The sequence below is a fragment of the Hippocampus zosterae genome, chromosome 5 (assembly GCF_025434085.1).
Source record: "Hippocampus zosterae strain Florida chromosome 5, ASM2543408v3, whole genome shotgun sequence".
Lineage (NCBI taxonomy): Eukaryota > Metazoa > Chordata > Actinopteri > Syngnathiformes > Syngnathidae > Hippocampus > Hippocampus zosterae.
The window spans coordinates 17,861,386-17,880,779 of record NC_067455.1 but is presented as its reverse complement, the minus strand read 5'-3'; the positions used below and the strand labels follow the sequence as shown (position 1 = coordinate 17,880,779).

Below are 19,394 nucleotides of genomic sequence, written 5' to 3'. Positions count from 1 at the left end.
ACTAAGAGCAAAATTTTTTGTGTGTGTTAACTGCAAAGAGCCCCACACACACACACGCACACGACCATGCACTCACGCACGTATGCATGCATGCCATGACGAGCAACAGCCTGAGCGCCTGAACATAAATGAAACCTAAAGACACATACACACAAATCCCCTACCCCCACCCCCATTTTCTCTTCCCACCACTTGCGGTCGACATGGGACCAGTCTGCTGGCTCTTGGTCAACGTATTGGGCACCCCTGCCTAAAAAGCAGAGGTAATTCACTGACTAGCACTTAGCACTTAGCGTCGTTGTCTGCGCATGAGCCGTGATTCAGTCATCTGATTGGTTGCCCTCTATGAGCGGTGATTCAGTCATCTGATTGGTTGCCCTCTATATCAATCAGGTAACAGGATTTGTGATAGGCTGACGTAGTACGTTCTATGTATTAAGCACCGTTGTTTTAATGGCAGTGGCGTCGCCGAGGCGTTTTCGACAATTATCGTGTGAAAGCCCGGGAGCCGCATTGAACCAGCCAAAGAGCTGCATGTGGCTCGCGATTCGCGGGTTGGCCACCCCTGCTTTAGTCCATTGGTGGTGGTATATGCCTCTCATGGGCCAACCCTATTTCAGTAAATGCAGTGTAGCGTTAAAGGTGTGTCTGATTGTGCTGAGATGAGTCGGAAAGAAAGAAGAGAAAGACTGGTAAAAAGTATTTGTTCTGACGCCCTGAGTTGCTTTTTTCAGGTCTAGCACCTTCTGTTTCACTCTTTCTGCTTTTGTCCCCCACCCCCTCCTCTTTTTAATGTCCCCCTGTCTCACTGTCTATCTTTCCTGGACCAACGATACTTGTGGAGTGATTTTATGTTTTTGTCAGCTCACACACACTGCACACTTTACATGACCACGCCCTTTCTACTCTGGATTGAACTGCCCTACACTAGGTTGGGAGGCTTAAGTGACTTTACTGTAGTATGGGAGGCTATCAAACTCGGCTGATTTCTCCTCTATGATTTGTCGCACACTTCTTACACTGGCTAAGAGAAACTGTTTCATCCAGACTGACGGCAGATGTCAGAAAGAGGTGTGTGCGTGTGTCCCTGCGTGCCTGTGTGTGCGCACACCCAGTTGTACCTTTGCTGTCATGCCTTTCATCACTTTCCTTCCATTCCGACTCATCCAATCTTTTTAAGTGTGGATGCGCTTCGTTTCCACTGTCTTCCCATCGTCTCTCTCTCAGTGCCGCTGCGAGAGTGTGCATGCCAGCTAGGTTGCTGCCATGGTGGCCCAGCAGCTCCGGGCCTTGTTGATCACAGCACCATGCTCAAGTGTTACCATAGGAACAGCAGTGGCAGCAGACAGGGCTCTGTGCGTGCGTGTGTGTGTGTGTGTGTGTGTGTGTGTGTGTGTGTGGTGGGCAACAGGCTGTGAACTCAGCAGGCCTCTAGCTTAGCCGGATCTCTCAGGAGAACCAAGTTTAAGCAAAGAAAGCGCCCTTTATTTTTGGTGTCTGCCTCAGTTAACTTTCTGCATGTTTTATGGAGCAGGTTGGTTGAGGAGTGAATATAGGTCACGCGCCCGGGACTTGCAGACCAATGTAGCGATACTGCACTGGCAATATTGTCTCTCCAACATGAAACACAGTGATACATTCTATAGTGTCGTATCATATTGGTTGTTTGCTGTATAACTTTAAAAATCGGAGATGTACCAGGAAACAGAAAATTGTTTGAAAACAAACGATCAACATTTAGAGAAAACACTGTTAATGACTTATCATTTGACTTGTTTACCAGAGGCAATCACCAGTCGGCGCAACAAGGTTTCTATTTCTGAATGGTCAAGCATTGTGGTTTACTGATGGGCTGCATTTTCCCCATTTGCCATCTGTTCCTGTGATTCCTTAGACTGCTTTATTGGGTTTTTGGGCTGCATATTCTTTGGCTCCAGTGGTGGGATTCAGTCTGTCTGATTATCTGAAATTAGCAGGTGGCTAATGGTCCATTCTGTGCACGCTCAAGCTCGACAGTCAGCATATATCCACTGATTCGGAGACCAAACAGTGTTATGCTTCAGGGGAAAATTGAAAAACCAAACCAGCCTGACTGGTTTTGACAGTAACTAAGGTCAGGTACAAGGTGCAAGCTCAGATGTTAAATTGCTTGTTAAGAGGTTTTGAATGGGCTTTTTGTGTACAGCTCTACGGACAGCTGTTATCCTAATTTTCTATTCAGGCCCAAATTGGGTGAGGCTGCCATTGTTAGTCCGAAGTGAGTGAGAACAAAATATTTCCTCGCCATTCCTTTTATTAGCAATCCATTTGCTCCCACACCGTGTAGTTTGTTATTTTGGCCAGCACTATGCAGAGCAATCACATTCAATTTGTAGTGACTCATACAATCTGCAAACTATCTACAAATGACAAAATATAGACAATAATTCCTCCCCATGGGGTAGGGGTGGAAATCATTCCTACCGGTAATTTATGAGATGATATAACACTTTCTTGCCATCAGTAACAGCAGTCTCAAATTTCAGTGGTGCGTAATAATTCGCGTATTCAAAGAACACCTAAAACTTGATACTTGACTTAAAGAAGCCCCATAATCGTGAATAGAGCCGTGTGCGAGTGAACTATTTCATTTAACTTATCTGTTGCAAAATAATAGTGTACAGAAGAAAATCATTTTGGGGGTATTTGTATTGCTGTCTTTTGTTTTGATTTTTCTACAGATAATTTGCAAACCGTAATCATGAGTCCTCAGCTCAGCCTTCCTCCAATGAAGAAGCACACGGGTCTTATTTTGTCTTTGCACTGACTGCTCTATTGAACTGTTTGACCTCTTGTTGGCCCTCAACACACACACACTTGAGCTCTCGCTGTCTCTCTCTCTCGCCTCTCTTGCTCTGTCACTGTTTCTCTTTTTCTCTCTCTCTCTCTCTCTCTCTCTCTCTCTCCCTCTCACTCACTTACAGACAAAATTATGACACAAAGTCACTGTATTTTTGCTATCACAGTTTACTCTTCCTAGTTCCTCCATGGACGATGGGTTCTTCTGTGTCTGGTATCCAGTAATTGAACTCCAAATGTGGATTATTGTTGCAAAGTGTTTTGTTATGCTTTCCCTCACATTAATAACTACCTATTATTGCTCATTGCCTCAGAGTGAGCAGCCAATTGATGGATTGATTGGGGCTTTGAGAATGTTGCCAATTGTGTGGAATTGATTGTGGATTATCGCATCTTCAAGAAATTCATGCCAAACTGATATTCTTCTTCTTTTTCTTCTTCTTATTTTTTTTTTCAATACCCTGTTATTGGCTGGTGTGTATAGTCTAGGGCGGGGGTTGGCAACATGCGGCTCCGGAGGTGGCTCCTTGGAACTTTTTAAAATGTTTGAAAATGGAAAAATATGGGGTAGTGAAAATATATTTTTTGTTTGAATATGGTTTCTGTAGGAGGACAAACATTCTTAACATTTTCCAATGCTGTAAAAACATAACTAATGATTATTTTAATAATTGATTAATCCGTCTATTATGGTGTTGGTTAATCATCCGTTTTCTGCACCGACATCCCAGCTATCTTTGAAAGAAATCAAGGTGTCTTAACAATTACCAAAATAATCATCCATTAATTGAATTTGTTTTTGATGAATCAATCAATCATTGCACCTCTATTTCAAACATTCAGAGATTCCTCCATCCGTCGACCACAACTCTAGACCCCGAAAAATAAGCCGAGTTCACCCTCACTAGCCAAGTTAGCAAGCAGGCTTGTGAAGTTGAGGCCAACAGTATCTCTGCATTACTTCTTTGTTTACATTTGTTAATCTATCTTTAGACGGTGTGCGTTGACAGGCTCACATTTCTCAGCGAGCACCATTAATTTGTAACTGCTTTTGTTTGTAATGGCATGAATAGTAAGTGTAGCAATGTTTACGTGGCCCTTTGGATATTGCGGTTGCATTTCAATCAATTCAGCGATCATTCGTTATTTGACATTGGTCAGCACTCACTGCAAAAGGATACTTTCACGTTTGACTTTGACTCGGTTGTCTTTCTCGTCGCAGCAGGAGGAAAGAAATCACCACGGCTCCCTTTGCAAAGCAAAATTTTGACACCACTAAAGGAATAAGGACACTACAGACGCCAGACTGATATTGTTTTGACAAGTGGATTACTGTTGTAATAACATCTAACTGGTTCTGGTAAATTACCAGTGGTAATGCAGACTGCCAGCACACAGCGTTCTCTTGGCCGCTGTCAGAATAAGTACTTGTGCTCTGTTGTGGAGCCTCTGGACCAGGTGTATGGGTTGGCTTTAGGCATGATAGGTTTTCCCCTTTTCTGCCTCTTTTCTTTGAATCTCATACTCTCATCCTTCCTTCCTCTCTTCTTGACTCCTCCTCCAGCTTCCTTCCTGCTAAATGGTTTGAAATGAGACTTTCAACTGCGGTCACGTTCGTTTTTTTTCCCCTTTCTTTCTTTCAATTTGTTTTCTTCCAGTTGGCTTTTCTAGTTTTGACACATTTTCAACATCAGATGAATAGACGAAGTGATATTTATACAAGGTTTACAGAAAGGCCTGTTGGACTTCTGTGCAAGAGACCCCCCCCCCCCCCCCCCCCCACGCTCGTACCACCTCATTAAGTCTATGATGGCACATAACAGACTGCGCCTCAGTTTTCTGCGATGGGTGCGCGGACGCATGACACCAAGCTATTGATATGTTGAAGTCGATTCATCCAGTAGATGTTTGAATACACAATTCCTTCACTCATTACAGAATTACGCCACTGTTGGCTTTTTGCTCTGATGACAAAGCTTTGCTGCCACTGTCAAATTCTTCAGAAAATAATTTTCAATTAAGCATGTCTTTCTTTTGATTCACTCTTTGGAACAAGCTGACAATACTGCAAAAAAACCCAAATATGATTGGTGAAAGACAGACAGTGACTGTAGATAATTATTTTCCCTCATGGCTTGTTTGGTAAATTTGACTGTTCATGCTTGATTTGATTTTGCGGCAGTACAAACACATAATTCCGTTTCCTATTCCAGCTGTCTTTGGGGGTGAGGTGGGGTTACATAAACTGGACAGGTTAGCAGCCAAGTGCACACTTAATCATTATTAATGTGGGCATTTCCAGCCTATTGACTCAAGTTAATTCATAAATAGAAGCATTGTGCATTTATAAATGAAATTCACATGACATATTCATACCGGTCCAGTACATGCAGTATATTTTTGTTTTCCATTTTGGGTCTCCTACCGTGGTAGAGGGCGATTGGTTGTTCATATTCAAAGTCTGATCTTAAGTGGGAAGAATTTGGAGTGCCTTTCCAAGTTGCCCCAGCACTGCTATACGTTCAAGGTCCAGGACGTAGAATTTGACTTCCCCCTGCTGGTAAAGAAGCGTTATAACAGGCAACGGAATTGTATTAGCCCAGTAGTGTTGATGTATATCAGGAGTGCCCAAACTTTTTGGATCGAAGATCTACTTTTCGATCAACTAACCTCCCGGGATCTACCCTTACCGGCACGCGCACGCACACACACACACAAATTTAAGATTTACCTGCTTTATTATATTTTTTAAATATTTTTTAGTGAAAATGAGACTGATAAGATGATTAGTGTGTAGTGTATATTAACACAAAAAATATATTACTAACATGTACAAAGACACACAAATGGTTGTTTGTTTTTTTTCTTCTCGACACTCCTCAGATCTACTTGGGACCTGTCTTAGATCTACCGGTAGATCAGGATCTACCTAATGGGCACCCCTGATGTATATCTTTGCATGCCGAATTTTGAGAATTGTTTTTGGATCCACAAGACACCGTCTGTAATGCTGCTATCGTTTTTCTCCTTGTGTGTGTGTGTGTGTGTGTGTGTGCACGCAGCTGAACTGGAGTTTGTTCAGATCATCATCATCATTGTGGTGATGACAGTCATGGTGGTGGTGATCATCTGCCTTCTGAACCATTACAAGCTCTCCACCTTCATAACAAGGCAGAGCCAGGCCCGTGGGCATGAACATTCCCTGCAGCAGGTCAGTATCACAAGAGTTGACTGTAAGCCGTTATGTGCTCAACGAAATACCGCACAGAGTTGTTCTGATTCTCATCTTCTTCCGTGTGCCTGCTTTGACATGCTTGGCTGGCTCTGAGCTGGAGGATTTCTTTCTGCTCATTCAGCAGTCTCGTAACAAGTTCAGCAAACATGTTACTTTCCAGCATGACAAACAAAGCTTACCAGTCTGTTGCAAGTAATGCGGTCCCGCGACAAATGAAGCTTTCACTGCAGAAACCGCTTTGCTCCTAACTGTGAGGTGAAACCGCAGAATTGGTTTCTATAAAGCCTTGATGTTTAATTCACCACAGCACCGTCTAGACTGTGGCGCCTCCCCTTCTTTCATAAAATGTCAACACAGTGGGACAGGCGCGTGCAAACAAAGTGACAAAAGACCATCAACATTTCTGTGACAAGTATTTTTCACTATTTTTTTTAATAATAGTAATGAAATGAACTATATCACTGATTTATGGGACAGTGGGAAGAACATTGAGAAATTACAAAAATGTCCGCCATTTGAAAGGTTCCTGGTACCATCTGAAAAAAAAAAGATCTTGATTCCCTTATTGTTGTCATATGTCGTGTGGATTTTGATGATGGCCATTCTGAGTCATCCTTTGCAAATGACCTGTTCTTTTGGTGTGTTTCTCATCGCCAAATAATAGCCCTGCTCGCAGATTTTTATTCACCGCTCCTGTCACTTTTTCTCCGTTGTATCAAAACTCAAAATACTTCCACAAATGACAAAAATGATCTAAAAGCAACATCAGCAATCAAAACCATTGACGCCCGTAGCTTAGAAACAAGCAGTGTTGAAGCCCTTGTTTATAATAATGACCATGTAACCCTGCCTTGCTGGTTCAGTTTCACGAAAAACATCCTCAGTCGGCAGAACGAATTTGAGATCAGTGACGCTTCTTCCATGCTGCCTCTCCTTAATGTGGCAAGGCTCACCTCTGTATGGTTCTTGATGCCGAAAAGGGCAGATATTCATTTTCTTCATTCATCTTGTGTCTGCTCCCTAATTTGTTCCAGTTAGCATTTAGTTCATTTCACAGTCTCGTGATTTCTCAAATTAAAAATTTGAGATGCCCGCCCCCAACGTTTAAATGTGTAACATGACATACAATACAATACATGCTGATTTATATAGCGCTTTCACAACAGTGGCAGCTGTAACAAAGCGCTTAACAAAACAGTTAACATAAAGTAAAATAATAAACACAATACATAACATAAAACACACACAGTCGTGCAGTCCTAACCACTTTTCCGTCACACGCTTTGTTGTTTGAAGCAGTTTGAGATGAAAGAGGAGAGAATCAAAGTGTCCTTTAACCAGTGGATCAGAGACGTCATGCTCAAAATGTGCACACGTCGGCTACAAGCTAAGTTTCAAAGTCAACAAGAAGCTGTAGCATCCATTGACGAAAAAAGAGATTAGTTCACTTCTCCTGTCCCATGGAAATCCATTTCAATTCCAAGTGGCGACTCTCCGTTCCAAATACGCATCGGCGCTCTGTGCCAACGCCCCTCTCTCCTCATCCGCAACTTCCGCAGCCATCCATCCAGCCACACCAATGCCGACTGTCCAACAGCACCGACATCTCCACTGAACAAAACGTGGTTGTGAAAAATGCTGCCCATTACAGGCGCAAAAAACACAAGCGCCGCAGGTCTGTCCTGCAGTGACAGTCAATGGCGCGCCGACATTCCTCCCAATCCCAATCTGTGCTGGTACAGGCGTGCTGCCGAGGAGGCGCATAAGATAGAGTATATATAAGAAACTTTATATGTTGACAGTCCATACCAAACATCAACAGAACAAAGGCATTCAAGTATTATCCTACTTTTTTTAAATGAGAACACTGAAACAACAATCGTATAAGTCCTGTATGAACGTCCAAGTATGTTAACAACATGTGTGACAACACAAGCAACAAAGTGCAACAATATATTGCCCAAACACTGCAGCATACAGTCCAGGTATATGACAAAATATAACAAAATTAGGACTATTTGCTGCAAAATGACGCAAGTAAAAGACCTGGTGACTTTCTTTCCATTCACTCAGTCTCAAAGTTGACCTCCCCACGATCACCACACAAGACAGCGTTGCTCAGCTAATGTCGTGCAACGAACCATTGAAGCCAGTAATGGGACGCTTCAAAGCCCATTGCGGTGTGGAACTCGCTTCCTCTCTTATTAGCGGTCCAGTTTGCGTAAAGTTTTTAGCCCAATGACAGTCAAACCATTCCAGGAAACGTTCATTTACTCGACTGTCTGTTGAGCCGCAAGCAATTCACTCTGAGCATGGAAATAGCAAGAATTGGACTGAGCAAGAATCGCTTCCTCGTTTTTCAAAGTCTCGTATATTTGAGTCTTTTAGACTCTAAGCGCCTCCTGAATGCTTCGTACTTTGTAACCCGCTTTGTTTAATCAGATACAATTCACTTTCTCTTCCGCGGCCATTATTGTTCCTCTTCGTTTGTATTGTTCCTCTTCGTTTGGATGCCATGATCTACAGGATGTAAAAAAAAATCGCAGTTCCAGTGACACTGCAATAAAGAGTCACTTGCATGTCGCTGTTTTGGATCCAATGATAGAAAATAGCGGCGCTGACACACTTATTCAGATTGTATTGTGGTATCGAGCGGGACTTCCTTGAGTTGGCGCTACTTCGGGCTTCTGTATCGTCTCCCCCTGTACCGTATTGGGAATATGTAAGACAGGTTTTTTTGCATTGAAATAAGACTGACAAAGTGGGGGTCATCTTATATTCGGGGTCTAGACATTATACCCATTCACGACGCTCGATGGCGCCAGATATCATTGAAGCGAATGCTGAACTTGACTCCCCAGGCCAAAGTGAACCCCTGTCAAGAATATAACTAAAAATAGCGGTAGCATGAAGAAGAAAAAAAAATAGCGGTAAGAAAGAAAAGGGAAGAAAATAATAGAAGAAATAACAGAAAATGGAGAAACGTAGTGACAATCTGGAGAAAAGTGGGTCGAAGATTGGCCAGGTTAACTGGCAGCTGAGGAGAAGTTATGATGTAATTTACATTTCAAAAACCAGAAGCCATTCATTCACGAATGTGATTGCACTTTAGTTTACGTATTTAAATGTTCAGATATTAAGATTTGAATGAGGCAAAATAACATGCTTTTCTCTCAAATATATTGTTATAATCATTTGTTTCAGATGTACTGTAATTATTTTCTGTATTAAAAATAATTTGGTGTTCAAATAGTCTTTTTTCAAACTTGAGTTTTGAAAAAGAGGGGGTCGTCTTATAATCAGGGCCGTCTTATATTTGGGCCAATACGGTAATAAAACATCTCTACACCTTGTCAGCATCAGGCAAAGAAAGGTCAAAGTGTAGGTCCCATTTGTGATTGCATTACAATCGATGCATCGTCGTTGTCAATGTTTTTGGTTCTGTTTGCGTAGGATGGGTGCCTGTGGCCTTCAGACAGCAACTCGCGACAAGGAGCCTCAGAGGTAACACATTGCGACACTGAACTCAACTGCACCTAGACTACCAGACTGTGTGTGCGGGCAGACATAGCCCTGAACAAAGACTCAAACAATCTACAAGAGAACTAATTGACCAAATTGGTATTTTCCAGCCAGAGCATATTCACACAAACGCCAGCATGCCAAGATGTTTGTCAACATTGTCACCACTTGGCATCGGTATCATGCTAAATGTGTGGATTTGTGTTCAAGCGTGAATAATTGTAAAGTCTTTGCTTTGACATCTTTATGCTGTGCCGTTGGACTTCACATTTCAAAACAGCAACCACAAAAAAAAGGAAACCCCAAAAAAAGGGCGCGGATGGGGGGAGTGGATCAGATTTGGCTCTCCCATTTTGTGTGTAACTCTTTGAATTCGGTACGTCTGAATGAATAATCAGCAATACTGTCTTGAATGCCACCACCGAAAATTGTTCACTTAAGTCACGACACAAATATATTGGCCTCACTACTGTCGTTACACGTCAATGTGTAATCAACAAGGAATGCTTTGTAATTGGCGCCAGATACAACTATGGCACCGGTTTGTCTGGCATCTTCTCAAAGACAAACAAATGCCAGTGGAGTCTCTGTGACGGTTGATCCGCTTGCCTGAAGTGGGCCTTGCCAGATGGAGCCACTTGCAAATGGCAAAGGGAGGAGATATACTGGGTGTATCGTAAACGGCTCCAGAGGGATTCCAGCACACAATTATGACGATGACAATTGACTTGTTGCATAGAGAAGTGTCGGAAAGTTCGACCGGGTGAACTTTGCCTGGGTTTTGTCTCCACCAATACATTTGTCTTGGTTGCCATTACCGGCACCCAAAAGCCTTACGTGTCAACAAACATTAAACAATGGGAGCGTCGTAATAGTTTTGGCGAGAAACGCTAAAGGCTATGGAGCATGCGTGTGTATGGACGCGTGTGTGTTTGGTGCGTCATTAATCAGCAGCGCCTCCCCTGACACTGTCTAGACAGCCGTCTGAGAGCTGCCCTGCTCTGCTGCGCTCTGCTCCCTTGATCACCTCCACCCCCCCCCCCCCCCCCCCCCCCCGTCTATCAGTCTGTCTTGTCTGCTTCTATGGTTCCTGCTATTTTTCCCTATTCCATCTCTTATTTCCTTCTTTGTCTCTCGCCTTTGTCTCTGCTTGCTCTCCGTTTTGCGGCTTCCATGTCTCATTAGCTTTCACTGCCTCCTTTTTATTGTTTTACTTCCATTGTACTGTCATTCTCATATTTCAAATAGCCCCATCCTTTATGATGCTGTCCCCATCCCCCGCCGCCTTTTATAATTTTCCAATCAGCCACCCTCTATCCAGACTACCTGTCTGCGGGGGGGGGGGGGGGGAATTAGACAAAATGCCTCATTGAAAGGTTTTCCCTCAAAAAGCAGCTCAGCAAAGTAGATGTTTTAAATAGGTGAGGAAAAATAAGAGAGCCTAGATGAGTTGAAACAAATGCTTTTCTATTTGCTCAGATCTCTCCAGCAATGTTACCTGTTGCCAAGTGGTACTGTACGCTACTCATAACATGGTATGATCAGTCAATCGAATGAAATGTTACCAAGATGTTGTGCGTCATTATTCAACTTGCTGGCAGTGTAGCTAATTGTACGGCAAGGCGATTCATCAATTTTAGTCATTCATTTGAGTTTGTCAGAATTTTTTTTTAGGGGCTTTTAATGTTCAAAACATATCCCCATTAATTTGCACTGCTTGCATTAATGACATGGCTGCACAGTGAAATGACTTCACAAAAGCAAAGTCAATGTTGGGCAAATTAGTGACTTGTCTAGGCCCTTCAGCAACTATTAAAATACACTACTCCCCAAAAAAGTTGGGGATATTTAGCTTTCAGATGAAATTTATAGAAAATCTTAAGAGGTTCACTCTACAGGGTTACATCACGAAAGTAGAATATTGAAGTCGAAAAATCACAGGTGATTTCCTCATCTCAAGCATTTCATTGAAACAAAAGTTAACAATGGTGGGTACACCAGAACAAAAAAAAATCAGTCCCAATAACTCGTCATGTGGCCATGAGCATCAATTACAACTTGGCGATGATGTCTCATACTATTCAGAAGTCGACTTATTGTCTGCTGAGGCATGGCATCCTACTCTTCTTGGAGGGCAGCCCTCAGGTCTTTGATGTTGAGGTTGTCGTGAATTCATTCTTCACGTAAGCAACATCTTGCACAAAGCTTTTGAGTTGCGTCTTATTTCCTCTGCCAAGAGCAAAAGCGAGCGGTGCACAACCGAGTTCCATGAAACTTTGGCACACGTGCTCATGAAATCCTTCCGCAAATTGTTCTACAAATGCAGATGGAGAATGACTGCAGTGCATTGAGGGATGCTTCCCTTGGCAAGAGAAATCCTATTTTGGTTTTATTTCAGCCTCCACGAGTCGGACCGCAGAACCAATGTGCGGCTCTCGGTTGCAGCAAGGACACCTTCACCTAAAAGGCGCACTTCCTCAGCTAACCATTCTGTGTCTCTTAGGTGTTGTACGGTCCCCAGGCCAGGGATCCCTTCAGCGCTCCCGCCTTCATGCACAGAGAGCGCTTCAGCCGCTTCCAGCCCACCTATCCATACCTGCAACACCAGATTGACCTGCCACCCACCATCTCGCTGTCAGACGGCGAGGAGCCTCCGCCGTACCAAGGACCCTGCACCCTGCAGCTTCGCGACCCCGAGCAGCAGATGGAGCTCAATCGGGAGTCAGTGAGGGCGCCGCCTAACCGGACCATCTACGACAGCGACTTGATCGACATGGGGGGCGGCGGAGGGCCGAGCGGTCCCAAGCCACCGAGCAGTAACTCCGGCATCAGTGTGGCCAACTCTAATATCCATGGGCGCACGGAAGCCCCCCCACCCGCCTACAGCGAAGTGATTGGCTCGACGTTCTTTCTTCACCAGCTAAGCAATAACCAAAGGGTGGTGGAGTGCGGGGGCCCCGGAAGCGGAATGATCCAGCAGCAGAGCCAATCGGAAAGCACAATTGAACCTTCCAAGACGAAGGACGGCCAACCGGAGGACCTGGTGTGAGCGGGACCACCCAAAGACTTTGGTCCCTCTCTCTCGGTCCACTGTTCACACTCCCGTGCACAACATACAGCAAGGAAAGAGAGGACATCAGTTTTGATTTGGATTCTGTCTCTTTCTGCTGTTACAAATTGCTCAGCAAGCACTGCTGGGGCAGGATTGTGATGTGCAAGGAGTTAGATTTATTTTTTGGGGGGGTGTTTGTCTTCAGCAGAAAAAGCTAGGACACAGATTGAAACTTTTTTTTTAAATCCTCCCTCAACCCCGTTGGTGGCAACCTTATCTGGAGGATTCCCTCCTTGTTTTTTGTTCCACTTTTTTTGGACCGGGATCTGTGCACAAAGCCAGGACTGAGAATCAAAGGACCTAAACAAAACAAGCGACTCACACACACAGACACACACACTGAAATCTTAGTGCCAAGGTTCACGAGGAAACAAAACACAGCGAGAGGATTAAAGACAGACTTTGAAAAATAGAAGTTATCTAAAAGTTGCACTATCTTTTTGTTGTTAAAGAGGGAAATTATGTGTTTAATTTCAGTTTCTGTCTCACAAATGGATCGAGTGACTGAACTTCAGCTCCAAAAGTGTTTGGGAGCAAAAACCAAGTATTATAAGCTTATGTCCTTCCTTTTTTGAAGCGTCAACAAATACTTACTACCCAGCCTACCACATCTCGTTCTGCTTTCCCCACAGGCACAATGAGACTAAATTGCAACAACTCTGCCATGCTTTATCTGGGTGAAATACGCTTCAGCCAGTGAGGGCAGAAGACTTGAATTGTTGATGGGCAGCTGGGTGGACGAACTCTCCAAGACTGAAAATCACCTCGTGACAAACCTGTGAGACGTTCTCTTCCTGGATTCCAAGTGAAAAATCAAACCATCCAAATTTGACACCGAACACCTTAAAGGTCAAGTGTGAAGTAATTCCACAAGATCCCAAATGAAATATTTTTGTTTCACAAGTAATGTCATTAAACTTTTAAAAAAAAAAATTTAAAGCATGAAAAATTATTTCTGTTTCGTAAATTCGGCAAAGTAATCGACGTGCGATCCTGGTGAGCGACGACCCCGGAAGTGTGACGTCACTTCAAGGAACACAATAGCAGGGCTCAATATAGAAAATGTACAAAGCTACTTTGAAATGGATTCGGGAATGATGTTTCAAAATCAACCGAGGGGATCTGGGTGTTTGAAGAGTTGGAGGAAGAGGAGGTTGTTGACAAGATGTGTGTTCGACCGTACTGGACGAGCCAGTTGCTCAGGATGCGGAAAATGTTGTGCCCGAATGGCCGGACATGGACTGGAGATGAGACCCATCGGGATTGGAAGAACGAATGGTTTACATATAGAGGCTGCGGTTATTAGCCTAGCGTTATTGTTTGAAAAATGATGCTGTGCCGTGCTGTAAATTGCGCACGGTGGGATTACAGTATTCCCGCTCGGACAGGGAGCGCTCATCATAGTGGGTTAGCGTCCTCTACGTTGTCATTGCTAAGGTAGTTCTGTTGCGATGTAGGCCACTCTGCACATTATATCGGCAGCATTGTTACATGCATGATGAATGACGGATGCGGTAGAAGGCAGGTTTAGGAGACTGAAGACAGGGTTGTTGTTTTTTTTTTTTGCAAAGAATTCTGCAAACTTCACAAGTCAAGTCAACATTATTTATAGAGCACTTTCAAACAGCCATCGCTGCATACAAAGTGCTGTACATGGAGCGATTTAACATACACAATAAACAGTAAGACGAAATGGTAATAAAGGCGGTAGAAAGCACCAAGCAGTAAAATCATGCTGAGTCGAACGCCAAAGAATACAAGTGGGTTTTGAGGAGGGCTTTAAAGATGGGCAGCGAGGAGGCTTGCCGAATGTTCAGTGGGAGGTCATTCCAGAGAGAGGGACCAGCAACAGAAAAGGCTCGATCCCCTCTGAGCCTCAGTTTAGTTCTTGGTACTTCTAACAAAGTCTGGTCCACAGACCTGAGGCGCCAGGCAGGTGTGTAGGGGCGGATGAGCTCAGAGAGGTAACGTGGCGCGAGATTATTTAGAGATTTGAAAACAAAGAGGATCTTGAAAATAACTCTAAAAGGAATGGGGAGCCAATGAAGGGATGCCAGAGGAGGAGTTATATGCTCCCTCTTACGAGTACCAGTCAAGAGGCAAGCAGCGGCATTCTGGACCAGCTGAAGGCGCTTAATGGAGGACTGGCTGACTCCAAAGTAAAGGGAATTGCAGTAATCGAGCCGGGATGTGACAAAGGCATAAATTACTGTGTCAAAGTGTTCATGCGAGAGGAAAGGTTTTATTTTGGCCAGCTGTCTAAGGTGAAAGAAGCTGGATTTAACAACAAACTTCAAGCTAATGACCTTTTACGTGCACAAAACCACTCCACAAACCCGCACCCTCTTCCGACTCCTGAACTGCTCATGCGCAGGGAACGCGGCGTCAACGCAATTTCGCACTTGCACAACAGGGGGCAAAGGCACGGTCAATGCAAAGTACAATCCTGATCATACTCCCAACAATGTCAATGACTCTGAGCCTTTATTACGTCGTCACTCGCCGGAGGTTGTCGGACAGAAGCGTTTTCCGTGTTCAGCGCATTGCTTATGGGTCTACCTATGATCCTGAGTGGGTTTTGTACCCCCCCCCCCCCCCCCAAAAAAAGTATGCTCGAGTATGAGCCCTAAGTATCACTCAAAAGATGGTTGGCCAAATTTACTTCATACTTGACCTTTAAATGCTTGAATTGTATAGATGATGACATCAATTCCTGAAAAAGGATTTTTGTTCATGTTGACAACAGAGACCTGGATCTGCACCAAAATGACAGCGGTACATTTTTTTTTTCATAGCCGTGCTCACCATCAAACATGCAAATACATGGTCATGAAAAGCCAACCGTCCACCCGGCTGTCTGCTCCTGGCAGCGTCCCGCCTCCTCTTCCCTGTCTCATGAGCCCCCCCACCCACTCAAACTGGGCATTCTGAATGAACTGTGCCATGACACTGGTTGGAACGAAAAGCTCCACGCTCCGCCATATCTCTTCATTGGCCAATCAAAGCAAGACGACACGTAGCCAAGATTCCTGTGGACGTCAAGAGTTCGTGCAAACAGTCCAAGGGCTATGGGAGGGCTCCTTTTTTTGGAAAGGGAGAACAAACTTTTTTGAAAATGTCGCCTTTTTCTCTGCTCATTGTTGCCTTCTCTCCTCGTGTGCTTTCTCTTTTCTCGAGCTTGTTTTCACTGGAAACATTCTTTTTGTCCTTTGGCCAACACTCATCTTCATATTCCTTTGATCCATGTGGAGAAAATAATGCTGAGTCTGCCAAGCCCCTTTAAAGTGGAGACCGGACCTGCTCGAGCACCGCGCTCATCCAGGCGTCTCCTTCCTTCTAGCTGCAGTGCGCGCACGTGCATGCGTTCGTGCGTGTTTGTCGGGTAGACCTTTTTAACAACACAGAAAAGCACTTGATGCGTTTGCTCAAGCAAAGTGTGTGTATGCGTGTGCACATGCTTCTTGTGTGTTTGGGTTGCTTTGTCAACGTTTTGACATTCAAGGTCATTTGGCCCTTGTCCGCATTAGCGGCGAATTAAGGAAGCCTTCATTTGAATTCAGAGTGTCACTTTACAAAGCCAGAGGTGCATGATGGGAGCGACTATAGCAAAATTGAAGGGAAAAAAAAGCATGCCGTAGTCTGTAAGGTTGCACTTGTCCTCACTGAAGTATCCTGCACCACATGCTAGTTGGAAGCTTGTTCTCATTTGTTTCATTTCTCTATTTTCAACATCCACATTCTTGCACATATTCGCCTCCCCTCAGAGCATAGAAAATCATATTGACCCAATAGATTCTTTCTCCGTTTGATGTCACCTCGTGCAGCACGTCTATTGCAAAAAATATCAGCATGGCGGCCTTAATGAATGGAGAGTTCAAGTTATGCTGAAGTGCTAAATGCTCATGCATCTCATCAGATTGAATGAAGGCCTTCTCATTTTGTGCGTGCGTGCGTGCATGCCACATTGCTGCTACTGCTTTTTTTTTTTTTTTTGCTACTGCTGCTTGTTGAGCCTTTCACTCCACCCCGCCCCCTCCTTCAAGCCATCAAAACATAAGAGGTTTCAGACTCTGCAGTCAAAGGTTTCCATATTGGGACCAAAATTGGACTCGTGTGAAAAGAAGGAAATCCCATCACTTGTTTTCTTCACTGGTGACACAGTTTTCCCGACTTATTTGGTCCTTTGACTGGGGGGGGGGGGGGGGGGGGGGTGCTGCTTCAAAGTCTATTTGTTTTTGCTCTTTTTTTCTTCCGTCATCTTCTTCGCTTCTTCTGTCTTACTCTGCCGTGGCTTGTAAATAGTGGATACAAAGATGAACTTGGTTTTCTACAAGGAGGTTTGCATGTTACAATGGTGTAAGTTAAAAAAAAAGGTGCCTAATGTTCATGTTTGAGCAGACCACCAGGGTCCAACTGCTGCCCTGGAGTCTTTACAGCTGCTTTACTAAGGGTGCTCCAGCTCTCTGAAAGCGGCCAGAAAGAATGCTAACGTGCACCGACCAGTACGCATGCTGATCCCCATCCAAATATGGCCTCCATCTACAGCAAGGCACCTTTTTTGTGCTTTCTTGGAATCTTCCGCCTGAACGCGAGCCATACGCAGATCACCACATTTCACCCCTGCGCAGCGCGACCTGACCCGAGCACGTCGACCTCCCGAGTTCATAATGCAAGCATCGCTCACGAGACGAGTTGAGCCCCTTCCCAGTAAAGCAGCTGGAACCATTTCAACCAGTAGGCGGACGTGCGTCGCGTGCGTGTGCGGAGCAGACATAGGAACCCACTTGCACTCAAAAAGCTCCCACCTTCGTTGTGCCTCACTTCCAACGGTGCTTTTTCAGTAGTCTGTCTTTTGTTTGTAAGGTGCTGTATATAACTTGAATATATATTATGCACATATCCTACCCAATGGGTAGACACCACAAAAATGTTGTGAATAATGTATAGAAAATATAAAACTTTAAGAAGGCAGCATCACATTTGTAAAGGCCTACTAGTGAAAACAATAACAACAACAAAAAGCTTTGTCTTTATTAAAAGTGTATTTTGAGTATGCTGACAGCGCAAAACTTGCTCCCTTTGAATGATATTCAGTGGAGTGGAGGAGATCATGATGAGATGGATGAAGACTTGTTGCCATTCTTTGGTTACTAGCTAGCAGTTTGGTGACTACCAAAGGTGTAGTCAACACATCTTTGCAAAAAGCATTTATGACGATAAACATATACGATCTTGAGTTGTGTGAGTGTCTGTGTGTGTGTGTGTGTGTGTGTGCGCCGCAACCTCAGCCGGGCCATGTTGAGGTCAACTTGCATCATTCAACGTCCATCTATATGGGACATGTCTACAAGACTGACGTCCACTGCAGTTGGAGGAATAAAGTATACATTAGTATCAAGCTGTCTTTTAATATGTATTAGTCAGTGTTAGGGATGGGCATCATAATCGATTCCAGTAAACGATTACAACTAAGGCCAAACGGAGCGCACCGCTCACATCCGCTGTCGAAAGAACACGACCTCAGATTATGGAAAAGTCAAGCTACAGCCACACGGACCTCTGCGATTACAAGCAACAGCATTTTGCTCAATACAACACCGACATTGAAGGAGGAGTTCAGAACATTCAGAGAAAGACTTCCCCACCGTTGGTCAAGGAAATGTAGTCAAATGCCCGTCCTCGGCTTACTCGAAGGTTTGTATAGTTGCCAAAGTATAAACTGACGAGATGCGAACCTCTTGTTGAAGCATTCGATGTTCATAACAACACGACGGCAAGTTGTCGACCAAGGACATTATGTAAGGAAAAGGGTCAGTCTCTTGTACTCGCGCGCGGGTACTCGAGCGGTGTGAAAGAAAACAGGAAATCGTTTATTGTACTTTGTGTTCAGTTGTTTTGTTTTTTTGTGCACGTTAAGATGGCACAGTATATTTGAGCAAACTCTTGTGTTGTTGAATCCGCAGTCATTTATTTACAGATGTACTAAAACTACTCCAATGTACAATAACAGCAGAGCATGTTCATTCTTCTTTCTAGACAATGTACATAGCAATGCGCCATGTTTTCTTCAAAGCACCAAATAAGTGGCAGTTGCCTCTTGTTTAAATCTGGATCAAGTTCTGTTAGCTCTTCTTGTTCTGTTCCCCCCCTCCCCCTCCCCCATTTGTTTCCTGCAATAGCTCGAAGAATTAACTCCCGATTCAGACTGATTTTTCATTTGGAATTCCCTGTGCGACAACGCTCCTTATTTCCTTTTTAATTAGAACCCTGGCCTCATGTGCTAAGATGTTTCATAGAGAATAACGACAAAAATGTCTTATTTTCATTATCCTATGCCATGACAGTCACTATAGGACTGCTTCCGTCATGGGTTTAGCATCAGTGGTTTGCTTTATTTACAAATATACCTTCTCGTTTCCACACCTTGCTTCCCTTATCTGCGTGTGTGAAAGTATGTGCGCACGCAGTGAGGGGTAAAATTGTTGTTTATCTTTTTGTTTGTTTGTTTGTTTGTATTTAAGCAATTGTGATGTATTAGGTTATAGGCCTATGGTCTGTTATTACAATACTTATACAAAAAAGATGGGGAGGGACATGTTGCTCCAAGTGCTGTTGTAGTCAAATCTTTTGTTTGTCATCATGCTGTAGTCAAACTACAGTGTAAAATGAATAAAACTTTAAAAGTGG

At 43.9% G+C, this 19,394-nt stretch overlaps 1 protein-coding gene across 5 annotated transcripts in view; it reads left to right on the top strand.

Annotated features, from left to right (window-relative positions):
* ldlrad4b (low density lipoprotein receptor class A domain containing 4b) overlaps positions 1–19,394 on the top strand; it is a 180,506-nt gene extending 161,112 nt beyond the window's left edge. For 4 of the 5 annotated variants that reach the window (XM_052065598.1, XM_052065602.1, XM_052065599.1 and 1 more), the window contains 3 exons: positions 5,901–6,049; positions 9,527–9,577; positions 12,099–19,394. In XM_052065598.1, the coding sequence (XP_051921558.1) occupies positions 5,901–6,049; positions 9,527–9,577; positions 12,099–12,644 (746 nt within the window). In that variant the 3' untranslated portion in view covers positions 12,645–19,394. The remainder of the gene's footprint in view (positions 1–5,900; positions 6,050–9,526; positions 9,578–12,098) is intronic. The other variant, XM_052065600.1, reaches the window with a different exon arrangement.